The sequence below is a fragment of the Phocoena sinus genome, chromosome 2 (genome assembly GCF_008692025.1).
Source record: "Phocoena sinus isolate mPhoSin1 chromosome 2, mPhoSin1.pri, whole genome shotgun sequence".
In the NCBI taxonomy this organism is placed as follows: Eukaryota; Metazoa; Chordata; class Mammalia; order Artiodactyla; family Phocoenidae; genus Phocoena; species Phocoena sinus.
Window position 1 is genome coordinate 165,781,167 of NC_045764.1, and position 12,706 is coordinate 165,793,872.

The 12,706-nt window shown below is 44.3% G+C and overlaps 1 protein-coding gene and 1 pseudogene across 1 annotated transcript in view; both read right to left on the bottom strand.

Annotated features, from left to right (window-relative positions):
• Positions 1-385: 385 nt before the first annotated feature.
• On the bottom strand, positions 386-1,673 carry LOC116748655 (annotated as a pseudogene).
• An 8,397-nt stretch (positions 1,674-10,070) lies between these two features.
• The window catches only part of CATSPERB (cation channel sperm associated auxiliary subunit beta), a 128,694-nt gene continuing 126,058 nt past the window's right edge, over positions 10,071-12,706 (bottom strand). The window contains exon 26 of the mRNA XM_032621755.1: positions 10,071-10,259. Within this exon, the coding sequence (XP_032477646.1) occupies positions 10,071-10,259 (189 nt within the window). The remainder of the gene's footprint in view (positions 10,260-12,706) is intronic.

A 12,706-nucleotide genomic window follows, 5' to 3' on the forward strand; every position in this document is an offset into this window, starting at 1 on the left:
AAAAATTTAAGTGTCTCTAAATACTAAGTACTTATCTATCTTCCCTATGGTTTTTTTTAAAATGTAAATTAAGATTTATTCTCTAAACGGAAGCTTCTAGCTACTTATAAGTCACTAATATTGCACAATGGTATTTTAAAAGTATAGCTTTATGACAAAAATGTGTTCAAGATTATAACAACTGTAAAGTAGAAGAAAAAATTATTTTGTAATCTCAACAGGTTTTGGGATTTGATCTTTTTATCTTATTTTTTAAAGAGAGTTGAAAATAATAAAAAGTGAAACAGATTATTTTCATACAAGCTGACCCAGGGTAATCAGTCACCCTGATTACAGCAGGCCTTTCTGGCTACATAGGGTTGTTGCCTTAGACAACGCAAGTTGTCTACCGCTTTTGGATCAGCAAGGCAGAAGCACCTCCTCCTCCGCTGCAAATACTGGCAAGACCACATTCTCCTTGCTTCAAGGCATGAGCCAATGGACGACAATCCTGGCTCCACACATCCCAACTGGATGTCCGATAGAAACAGCTCCTCCACTGCTATTCACTTTTGGGGGATCAATCTCTAGCATTTTAATGTTTGCTAGTATGACTACACTAAAGGCTTCGCTTATTTCCCACACTGTAGTACCTTTCTTTCAATCCTGCATCTTGTAAGATGCACCTGCATCTCAGGTGCAGCATGCAGGTGCAACTGGAAAATCAATAGGTTCTACAGCAGCATCAGCAAATGCTGCTATTCTTGCCAGTGGTTTAACATTGAGCCTCTCGTTGCATCTGCAGTCATCAACACCACAGCAGCTGCTCCATCATTCAGTGTGCTGGCATTGGGAGCTGTTACTGTACCATTCTCTTTTTGGAAACCCGTCTTCAGCTTTGGAACTCTGCTGAAGTCAACATGTTTATATTCTTCATCTTCTTTCACCACTACATCTGGTTTACCTTTTACTGTAATTGTGACAGGAACAACTTCACTTCCAAATTTTCCAGCTTCTCATGCTGCTTTGCTTCTGGTATAGGAGTTAACAGCATAAGTATGCTGTTCATCTCGTGCAATATTCAGCGTCTTTGCAGTATTTTCAGCACAGTTGCCCATACGAATTTTATTGTAGACATCAGTTAGCCCATCTTTTACAATCAAATCTTCAAGCTTCACCCCACTATATGGTGCTGCTCCTCTGTTCATTACGTGGGGAACATTGGACATGCTCTCCATCCCACCTGCCACCGTCACATCCTGATGTCCACACATAAGATTCTGAGAGGCCATCATGATAGCTTTCATTCCTGAGACACAAACTTTAGTTTACAGTGGTACATGGAGTAGAAATAAGTAAGCCTGCACCCAGTACTGCTTGCCTTGTAGGGGCTTGTCCTCCACCTCCTTGTAGAACATTAGCCATGTATGCTTCTTTCACTGCTTCTTTTGGAAACCCTGCCTTTTCAATGGCTCCCTGAATTGCAATGGAACCAAGCTCAGTGGCTGGCAGAGAGGAAAGCCTGCCTAGAAAGGACCCAACGGGTGTTCTTGTAGCACTTACTACGACCACTTCATTCAAAGTGGGTTTTGATCATAACTTCGTTCCACATATCTTATTTCCTGCATCCACCTCCGAAGCAGGGGGCTGCGCCTGCGGGCACCACAGCGCAGAAGGGCCGCCAGCACAGCCATGGTCACCGAGCGTGGAGCAGAGAGTTACCAGCGGAGAGATGTGGTCGCAAGCCGTGGGTCCCTGATCCCGCTTCCTCTATGGTTTTAAAGGTGTTCCAGTGATGCTTATATCTTTTACCTGGAATGACGTGTGTAACCAAAAAAAAAGTATGCATGAGAACAGCCCTGTTTAGCATATGGAATGAACTAAAAAACTCCTCAAAGGCAATGACTGTGACTGACTTCTTCAGTTTTCCCTGCAGATACCAAACTAGTGCTGGATGCACAAATGAGTGATTAGTACTTGTTAAAACTGATTTCAGTTTGAGGGCAAATTTGAATATTTTCGATGAGTAGGACAGCAGCCGCTTTATTAAGAGGTTTAAATGTATGGGTCCTACTAAAAATGTTGAAGTCAAGGCCTTCCACCTCAAGTGAAAGGTGGAAGATACAGCGGCATTCTAACAGATGCTGGAGTACAATTTTTTTTTTTATTGACATGGAAAAAGTACAAGATCATTGAGAACAGAGCCTGCATTCATTTATTCCCTTGCTCCCACAATCACTCCTTTCAAAGCCATTCAGCTCAGTTATGCTGGGCTGGTGGGACGACACACAAGCAGAAAAAGAGGCATAGAAGCGTCCTCACAAGGTTGTTTACATTTATAATAGGAGCAGGGGACAGCTCCTATTTCTGTTTTCATTGTCAGAAAACCTTAGATCATTTGGCATCTTTTTTCAGACATGCAAACTGAAAGTAAATAATGTCTTTTTTTAATCAAAAATTTTTATTGAGTTATATTAACTTACCACATTAAATTAGTTTCAGGTGTACAACATAGTGATTCTATATTTTTATACATTATGAAGTGATCAGTGCAATAAGACCAGTTGCCATGTGTCACCATACAAAGTTGTTACAATATTATTGACTATACTTCCTGTGCTGTACTTTACATCCCCATGACTTATTTTAGAGCTGGAAGTTTGTACCTCTTAATCCTCTTCACCTATTTCGTTCACTGCCTTCCAGCCCCTCCTCTCTGGCAACCACTAGTTTGTTCTCTGTAACTATGAGTCTGTTTCTGTTTTGTTTTCTTTGTTCATTTTTTTTTTTTTTTTTTCCGGTACGCGGGACTCTCAGTATTGTGGCCTCTCCCGTTGCGGAGCAGAGGCTCCGGACGCGCAGGCCCAGCGGCCACGGCTCACGGGCCCAGCCGCTCCGCGGCATGTGGGATCCTCCCGGACCGGGGCACGAACCTGCATCCCCTGCATCGGCAGGCGGACTCTCAACCACTGCACCACCAGGGAAGCCCCTTTTTTTTTTTTTTTTTTAAGATTCCACATGTAAGCGAAATCATATGGTATTTGTTTTTCTCTGACTTATTTCATTTAGCATAATACCCTCTAGATCCATCCACGTTGTCACAAATGACAAGATTTCATTCTTTTTTATGGCTTACTAGTATTTCAGTGTCTCTGTGTATCACATGTTCTTCATCCATTCATCTACTGATGGATGCTTAGGTTGATTCCATATCTTGGCTATTGTAAATAATGGTCCAATGAACATAGGAGTACATATATCTTTTCTAATTAGTGTTTTCATTTTCTTCAAATAAGTAGCAGAAATAGAAGTGCTGGATTGTACGGTAGTTCTATTTTTAGTTTTTTGAGGAATCTCCATACTATTTTCCACAGTGGCTGCACAATGTACATTCCCACCAACAGTGCACAAGCGTTCCCTTAAGAGATTCAAATCCATACACAGCCTCAAATATTTTGCACACATCCTACCATGCTCTCCTGTACTACACGAGGCTGCTCAATGTTCATTTCCCTGAATTTCTTTCTTCTACTCCTTTGTTACTATCTTCTGACTGCATTCTGCTGTTTTTGATCTCTCAAAACCTTTATCATCCTTCAAGATTCAATTCAAACATCACTGAACTGTTTCTTCCTCTCTGCTGCAATAACACCTCCTTTTCACTTTGTTACTACATTGAGCACAAAGTATAAGAAATTACTTTTTTGGGGGCGGAGTCAAGATGCCGTACTAGGAGGATGCGGGATTCACGTCTCCTCACAACTAGGGCACCCACCAGGCACCAGTGGGGGACCACCGACACCTAAGGGGGCAGGAGGAGCCCCCAGTGACCGGGTAGGACGTGGGGTGTGAGGGGAAGTGAAGGGGGAGGAGAAGTGAAGGCGGGACGGGTCTGGTGGCCCTGAGAGGTGGCTGGGGGAGGGGAAGGGATCCCACGCCCGAATGGGGAAACTGGGGAACCATCGGGAGGGCAGAGGATCAAAAGGGAGCGTGGCCAGGTTTCCGCTGCCCACTTGGGCCCCCAGGAGCCTGTTGAGATCCTGGGCCTGATCCTCTGCCCTCCTAGGCTCCCTCCAGCCACGTGGGTCCTGAGGGAGTGGGAGGGAGGGGAGGGGCAGCAAAAGTAAAGGCCGGACCTCCGGGACCTGCACCCCTGAGGGGTGGCTGGGGGAGGGGAGGAGTTCCTACACCCAGCAGGATCCACCCATGGTTAGGGGTCCAGTGGCGATGGGGGAGAACCTGGGAGAGATGGTGGGGGAGGGGCACAAAGGAAAGGAAGGGAACGGGGCCAGTGCTTTCCCTGTCCACTTAGGCACCAGGGAGACTGTTGGGCTCCCGGGCCTAATCCTCTGCCCTCGGAGCCTCCCTCCTGCCATGCAGAGCCCACGCCCCGCCCCTACGCCCCCACCCAGGGCCCCACCTCTACACTCAGAGTCCCCCTCCAACACAATGGGCCTAAACCCCACCCACACACCCTCACCCAGGGCCTTACCTCCAAACTCCTGAACTCCGTATTCCAGAGGCCCTCCTTTCCAAATGCTGCCTCTCCCCTTCTGCGAAGGTCCTAAGCAGAGGCCCCGCCCCACGCTTGAACGTCACCGTCACCCTGCCTAGGCCCCACCCCACGCGCAAACGTCCCCCCCCCCGCCTGCCTAGGTCCCACCCCACCCTAAACCTTGCCCCTGCCTAAGTTCCACCCCCACCGAATTCCGCCCCCATAGCCAAGGCTTTTATTTTTTCTTTTTTCCTCTTTTAGATTGGGCTTCTGTTTTACCTTGTTGATTCATTGTTGTTGATTCTTTCACATTCTTTTTTTTGGCGGTACGCGGGCCTCTCACTGTTGTGGCCTCTCCCGTTGCGGAGTACAGGCTCCGGACGCGCAGGCCCAGCGGCCATGGCTCACGGGCCCAGCCGCTCGCTCCGCGGCATGTGGAATCTTCCCGGACCGGGGCACGAACCCGTGTCCCCTGCATCGGCAGGCGGACTCTCAACCAGTGCGCCACCAGGGAAGCCCGATTCTTTCACATTTTTAAAAGAAGCTCATAAATCAGGTGCCCAGCTGAGCCCAGCCACGAGCCCACGTGCCAGCTGAAGGATGTGCAAGAGGGACCATTGGCAAGACCAGCAGAATCACCCAGCTAAGTCCAGCCCAGGCTATCATCTTGAACAAATAAAATGGTTGTTGTTTTTAGTCACTAAATTGTGGAGTTGGTTACATAGCAATAGATAAAGCGATGAGGTAAGAGTGAGATCTTAATATTTGACATCTAGAATGAGAGTAGTAACCAACCCTGTCCTGCTGGTGTTGGGCTTGGCCATGTGATTTGATCTCATAATGGAATATGAGCAGACATGATGTACATCCCTCACGGGCTTTATATAGTTCAGATGGTTTGGCTGGGTCTCTTGTGTCTGGACCTGTGCCATTAGAAGAGCTGCCCTGGTGGGCCCTGCTCTTTAGCCTGTGTTCCAGAATGACAGACATGTGGGGCAGACCTAGCGGGTGCAGAACCAGCACAGCCAATCCAGAGACCGCTGGGCAAGAAACAGATGCTTACTGTCACAAGCCACTGAGAGTTGAGATTTGAGGGTTGATACTGCTGTAAAAACTGACTAATATGCTCGACCAAAGATTGAAGAATATAACATGTGATCACTCTCAATTCATTGTCACAGTGATACTGTATTTGATATGCTAGCTAAGGCTGCTGGCTGGGGTTCTAAGGGACTGGACTGATTAATGCAAATCTGGCCCAATACCTGCACCACGCTAGGTGACATTGAAAGGTCAGAGAGCACCTGACCCAGCAGAGAGAGAAGAGTTCAAAGACGGACAGCACCCAGAAGTCTCTCTCCCCTTTCTTGTCATTAGGGGGCAGATCGAAAAGAGAAGCATCTGAATCTTTTAAGATGTGCTCCCTGACCTTCCCTGTATAATAGCTGACACTTCCACGGCACTTTCTAGGGGCAAGGCTCTGTTCTAAGCACTTTACATATATTAACTCCTTCAAAACCCAAGCAATCAAATGAGGCAAGTAACAACTATTATATTGGCAAAGAAACTGAGACACAGAGGAATTAAATAACTTTCTCAAGATGACACAGTTGGAAACCGGATCCCTGATACTGATAGAAATGAGAGGTGCCTAAGATGACTACGCCCTGTGTGCTCATTATAGGGACAGCAGAGTGGGCACAGTAATCATGGTACAGAGACAACCATTGAGGGCCCTGGCATATTGCTCCGTGTCAAGCACAGGCCTTCCCCTGGCTGGGTAGCAGTACACTGTTACTATTCTGCCACTCTGGCTCTGTGTCCCAGTCTAGTGGGGAGCAAGGTGATCACCTCATTATGCAATAAGACATTATGTTGCAAGGACCTGAAGAGCATAAAGAAACAACTTCCTAAGACATCTTGGTAAGATTCATGTGTGATGAAATAGAAGATCAAAGTTGATAAGAATATGCTGTAGCAAAGTTTGGATTAATTCAGTATTCTGGAGCCTGTGAGGATCTCCCATTCCAAAGTAAAGAACAGGCCAGAGCACCACGCATTCCCTACCACGAAGACAAACAATACCTGGAAATGTGAGGCCGTACATACCGCATACCATTTAGAATTCCTGCTCTAATAATTTTGGTTCAAAGATGGACAGCTTTGAGTGGGACCTAGCCCAACTCAGGCTGCAGTACAAATTGGTTACTCTTCTCTCATGACCCAGCAGACCTGTGAACAAATTTAAGCCTTGTTTGTGCCAAGAACTGTGAAGGATCTGAGATTTTTATCCTACTTGCTAACGACTGAGGTAGTTCTGGGAATGCTGGGTGAGGACAGAAGACACCTGAGGCAAAACAAAGGACTGTTTATTACTCTCAACAACAGCAGTAGCCAGAGTATTAGCATCTTCGCAGCACCCTGAGCCCCAGGGTAACACAAAGCGGACCAGATGACACGTGCACATATGGTGAGTTGCATTACCTGAAAGGAACCCTGAACTTAGGGAACTAGAATCTTTTTTTTTTGGCTGCGTTGGGTCTTCATTGCGGTGCGTGGGCTTCTCAGTGCGGTGGCTTCTCTTGTTGCAGAGCATGGGCTCGAGGCATGCGGGCTTCAATAGTTGTGGCATGTGGGCTCAGTAGTTGTGGCTTGCAGACTCTAGAGCGCAGGCTCAGTAGTTGTGGCGCACAGGCTTAGTTGCTCCGTGGCATGTAGTATCTTCCCAGACCAGGGCTCGAACCTGTGTCCCCTGCATTGGCAGGTGGATTCTTAACCACTGCATCACCAGGGAAGCCCTATTCAGAATTTTCCAATCAGAAAATCTGGAAAGAAGTTATTCTAATTTCCACGTATATTTAAGTGCTGTGTTATAATCAAACATTTAAATTTTTATTACCCATAGGGAGACACAATAATCTTTTCAGCACGTTGGGACTCTAAACAGTTTAATCCCTCACAGTTTGCCTCTGGCCCTATCCTCAGCTCACTTCACAAAAAGATGTGAGGCAATGGGTGGATGTTTTGGGGATTCATTGCATTACTGTTACTCTGTCATCCAGAAACAGGTGGTCTTATGATATAAGGAAGCCTACTGAACGTTCATGCACAGTGGTCTCTTGGACACTGCGATTTCTCTGGCTGGATGAAATATATGTTCCATGTTGGAAATCCCCAGTATACAGGGATGTTTGCTAGCTAGAACACATTCATCTGGGAAATAAGGGGTGGAGAGTGAACGGTTATTTTTAGATTTCACTTAATAAACCTACCAAAAGTTTTGCTTTCTTGTGTTCTAAACTTTGAGCTCTGATAATCAAGTGGCCTATGTAACCAGTGTAGAAATACCAGTGAAAGCAATAATGATCCCACTGAATTGGAAACCAAGACATCCGTGTAACCATTTTTGGTTCCTGGTGTATTAAGAAAACAGGCACAACAGAGGATAATCAACCTTACTGAGGAAAAATAGAGATGCTATAACACACTAAGGACCAAGATCAATTAGGTGGATTCAAGGCCACAAACTTCTACTACCAAGGATATCCCCGGATAAAGATCAATGGAAACTAATAGATATCTGATTACCAAAGGGCAGGTTTACCAAAGGCTCGGATCCTTCACAAATGAAGACATTTCATTCTTCTGGGCAAAGGATCCTAATCAGGTGAGGTGCTCTTCAGAGGCAGGGCAGCACATGGAATGTGTGGTGGAGAGATAAAGCTAATGCCAGCTTTAGCGTTAGTTACAGGGTCATAAATAATTCACATTTCTTGAGTTTTGCTAAAGTATAATAATCATCACCATTTCCTCCTTTTCAACAGAAATGGAGAGAAATTGATGGCACCTAGAGATTCTGGACTCCCAAGAACAGTGGCTCTATGACGTTACTTCTAGACCCCATCATTAGATATGACTTTGGATGGTGTCTTTTGGGGGAAGAGGTGAATGAATTTGTGGTTACATGTAGAGTGAATTCTCTTAGCAGGGGCATCTTTGAACACACAGGAAGACAGATGTGTACACGGCATGCATCTACATGCTCAAATAGCCAAAAGATGACGTGTATAGACCACAGTACAGAATCTCAGGTTAAATAACTTTCCCAAGATCACACAGCAAGTAGGTGATGGAGCTAGATAAAAACCAGGCTGTGAGACATTAATACTAGGGACAAATGAGTGTGGGTTATACGAGAACCCTCTGTACCACCTTCACAACTTTTCGGTGAATCTTAAACTGTTCTAAAACAAAAGTTTATTAAAAGAAGAAACACAGGTTGTTAGACTCTGGAGCTTACAATTTTAACTTCTGTGCCATGTTTTATCTCTAGAGCCCTGGCCCAAGTGATGTTCTGAGGTGTTGACAAACTCCTGTTTTCCTAGGTCTCCAGAATGATTCTCATTCCTCCCCATGGACAAGAACTGATTGTCCAGATTTTGCTTTGATTTTCTAGCTTTCTGTAGTATCCTTCCAATAAATTTCCCTTTTTATTATAATTAGACAGAATGGCTTTCTATCACTTACAACCTAACAACAACCGCTAACACTTAAGAGTATTCACAGAGCCAGGCACTGCTCTGATTACTTTGCATGTATTAATTCATTTGACCCTCACAACAGCCCTATTAGGTAAGTATTAATATTATCCCCATTTTACAGGTGAAAACACTTAGGCACACAGAAATTAAATACTTTGCTCAGGTCACACATCTAGGAAGTGGCAAACCTGGGACGTCTGGCTCCGGAGTCTAACTGTTGGATCTACCTTGCCCACTAGCCTCTCAAAAGAACTTTCATGATACACAGGTACGGCCACTGTTTACAGTTCTCAGAGCTGGGCTCTCCTGGACTGGATGCCTAGCCTCTCCCTATGTTGTCAAGAGCAGTCTGCGGCTCCTCCTGAGCTTTTCCAGGAGGGTGTCACTCTCTGATCTCCAAATGCAGTGCCCATCTTCTGACTACCTGGGGACAGGTGCTCTGAGAGTACACAGAGGTGAATCTTTTGGAATTCTACATGTTGCATGTAGTTTTGTAAATAAGAACCTCACCCAGACCCCGTGTTTGTCCAACCCCACAATTCATTCTCTTTAGGTGTTACAGTCTGGTTTTGAATTTGCCTCAAGAAACCCAAATGGTTTCATCTTTAATTTCCATGAGGCTCTGAAAGCACACATGGACAGGAGCCTCCTTTATCACCCAACTTTCCCTGGCAGGATTGCATTCTACTCATATTCCAATCTGAAAAGGGCAAGGCCCAGAATGGGCTCCAGTCAACAAAAGCTGAAAAATACAGAAAACCCATTCCACACAGAGATGGTTATCATTTTGTATTTTTCTAAAAACCAAGTAAAATCCTCTATTATAAGTGTTGACATAAGAAATTTTCCATGTATTCAAAATAAGAGAATGGAACGGTAAACATGTTGACAAATAGCAATTTGAGTTAAAACGGTAATTCTATAGTATTTTAGCGAGTTTTTACATTAACATTTAAATATATTTTTTTCTAGGAGTTGTCTAATGAAACTAGGAAATAAAGAGAAAATTATGATTACCATTTGTTCACTATTCAGATTTTCAATCGATGAGCCAGCTAATTAGCAGTAATATTTGTTGAATTCACATTGTTTGTCCTAATCAATTTTTTGCATGTATCCCATGGGTGGATGTTACGTATTTGGAACATAAATGCTATAAAAAGGAATCCCCCTAGCAGTACAGCTGCTGCGAGGGCAATAAGTGTGGATCCTGGAAATGGCAGAGGGGCTTCGTCAACATAAATCTGCAACAGAAAAAGCAAAGTCTTTAAGCTTTCTGAACCCAGTAATTCAAAACCCTGAACTTGACATGATTCCCACAGTGGTGGAGACATTGTTACTCATTTAGCAACATTCTATCCGGACTGATATAGATATTTAGCTTCCACAAAGCTTACGAACAGTCTCTCGACAATTTGACAGGTGGTGAATTTCCACATGATACATAGGGAATAGGAAATCGATTTATATCCTATTCCTTTATCCTATGTCTTTAGTGGCAGAGGTGGGCAGATAGAACACTTACACAGCAGGAAAACATTCTGTGTTCAGTTACAGAGGAACAGGCAAAGTGCTGCAGGAACATGGTTAGAAGTGCCTAACCGCTTAGAGTTATCAGGTAATGTGCTTCCTGAGCTGGATCTTGAAGAATAAGGGAAGGAGGAGAAGGTACTTTCAAGGTAGAGGGAATAAGCATGGGCTCTTCCAAACTATCTTCTCTTTAGAAATCCTCTGTACAAGTGCTGACATTGGGAAGTTTCTGTATATTCAAAATGTTTCCTCTGCCTGAATGGCTAATTAATAAAAACAAGTTCCTAGAGGGGAAACAGGATCGTTGACAGAGACATGGAGTCGTCTTTTTCTCTGAGACTAGAGGCAAAGATGGGTGCCATAGCTGTTACAAGTAGAAGTGGGGGCATATGGAGAGTAAGGTGGTTCAAGCTTATGTTTTCCCAGTGAAGTAGGAAGGAAGATCATCTTTGGAGGTAGAAGAAAGTAGAGATGAATGAAAACAGGATGGCAGGAATGGGGGAAAGTGCCAGGACAAGATAAAGGATTAAAAAGCTGCTTTAGGGTATAGATCAAGTTAAAGGTATCTCCATCCTCCCAGTGACCTAAGGATGTATCTGTTTTTTTTTTTTTTTTTTTTTTTTTTTTTGCGGTATGCGGGCCTCTCACTGCTGTGGCCTCTCCCGTTGCGGAGCACAGGCTCCGGACGCGCAGGCCCAGCGGCCATGGCTCACGGGCCCAGCCGCTCCACAGCATGTGGGATCTTCCCGGACCGGGGCACGAACCCGTGTCCCCTGCATCGGCAGGCGGACTCTGAACCACTGCGCCACCAGGGAAGCCCCGATGTATCTGTTTTTTAAGAAACAGTCCCATAAGCTATGAATTCTTTTATAATTTCTCTCACATTCATTCTTTCTCTTCCACTTTTGTTACCGCTATTGTGAGTTTTAATACCCCACTTTGTATAAATAAGCTCCCCTAACAGCTTTCCATGCCGTCAGTCCATGTTGACATGATAACATTGCCAGATTAATCTTCGTAAAACATCAGTCTGTCTATAAAAAAATTTTTTTAACAAAGAGAGATTGCTTCATTTGTGACGAGAAAAATCTTGACTATATATAGAACTGGTACCAGAAATGGAGTATTGTAAGCAACAGAATTTAGAAGGTGGATCTGGCCAAGTGGTGTGGAAAGCAGAGAGAAACTGTGCTTTCCAATCTGGGAACATAATTATCTTCATGGTAACGGACCAGCTGGTTTAACCATGTCCTATTGTACTTGGAGGCTCAGACAATGTGCCCAATGCTACTGGAATGATTGGGGATTTGATAGACAAATATTACATATCGGATATGATATGCTACTTGTGTTTTTCAATATGATGCTACAAGATACCAAAAATCTTTCTTTTAAAGGTGGCCCATCAGAGGAGGTTGGATAATAAGCTTTGTAAGAATGATCTAGCCTGTTTGTGGTAAATGAGGGAGACAATTGTGCGCTTCATGTAATCTCAAAACCGAAATTTCTTTTCTATGCTAAAGTTAGGAAGAGCCAGAGGAAACCACCCACTGTAACCATAATCTATCTTTTTCTCTGTTCTGCTTCCTCAGTGTTGGATAACTCTCTCCATAGTCCCAACAGTCCTTATGGCTGACAGTAGCTCCTGGGGCTGCAAACTTCCTTGTTCGATGTCATTAAGAAAGAGCAAGTCCATGTCCCAGCACTTTGAGCAAAAGTCCTGTGATTCACTCTGACTGGGCAGGCGTAGATCATGTGCTCATCCCTGAACACCCCTTTTCAAAATGTTTAATAGTTTCTCATTGTTGACAGGAATGTTCCAAAGTTCTCATCCAGACATTCAAGGTCTCCCACAATGGGACCCTAACCTACCCACTTTCTTATATATAACCTTACATTCCAGCCAAATGAATCTACTATTGAAGAGATTGCTTCATGACTTCCTATATCTGTGTCTTTGCTGCTGTTGTTCTTTCCACCCAGAATGCCTTCCTTACCCATTTCTGCCTAAAACAAAATTTCAGTCACCTTATCAGAAAATATAAAAATTTCACTTGCTTAAGTCGTCTACTATATTTCTAAGAGTAGAAACCTCTATCACCTGTGAATCCTGTATTCTCCAGCTAAACTGCTATCTCTAAAGTTCTTGAAAACAGTTTTT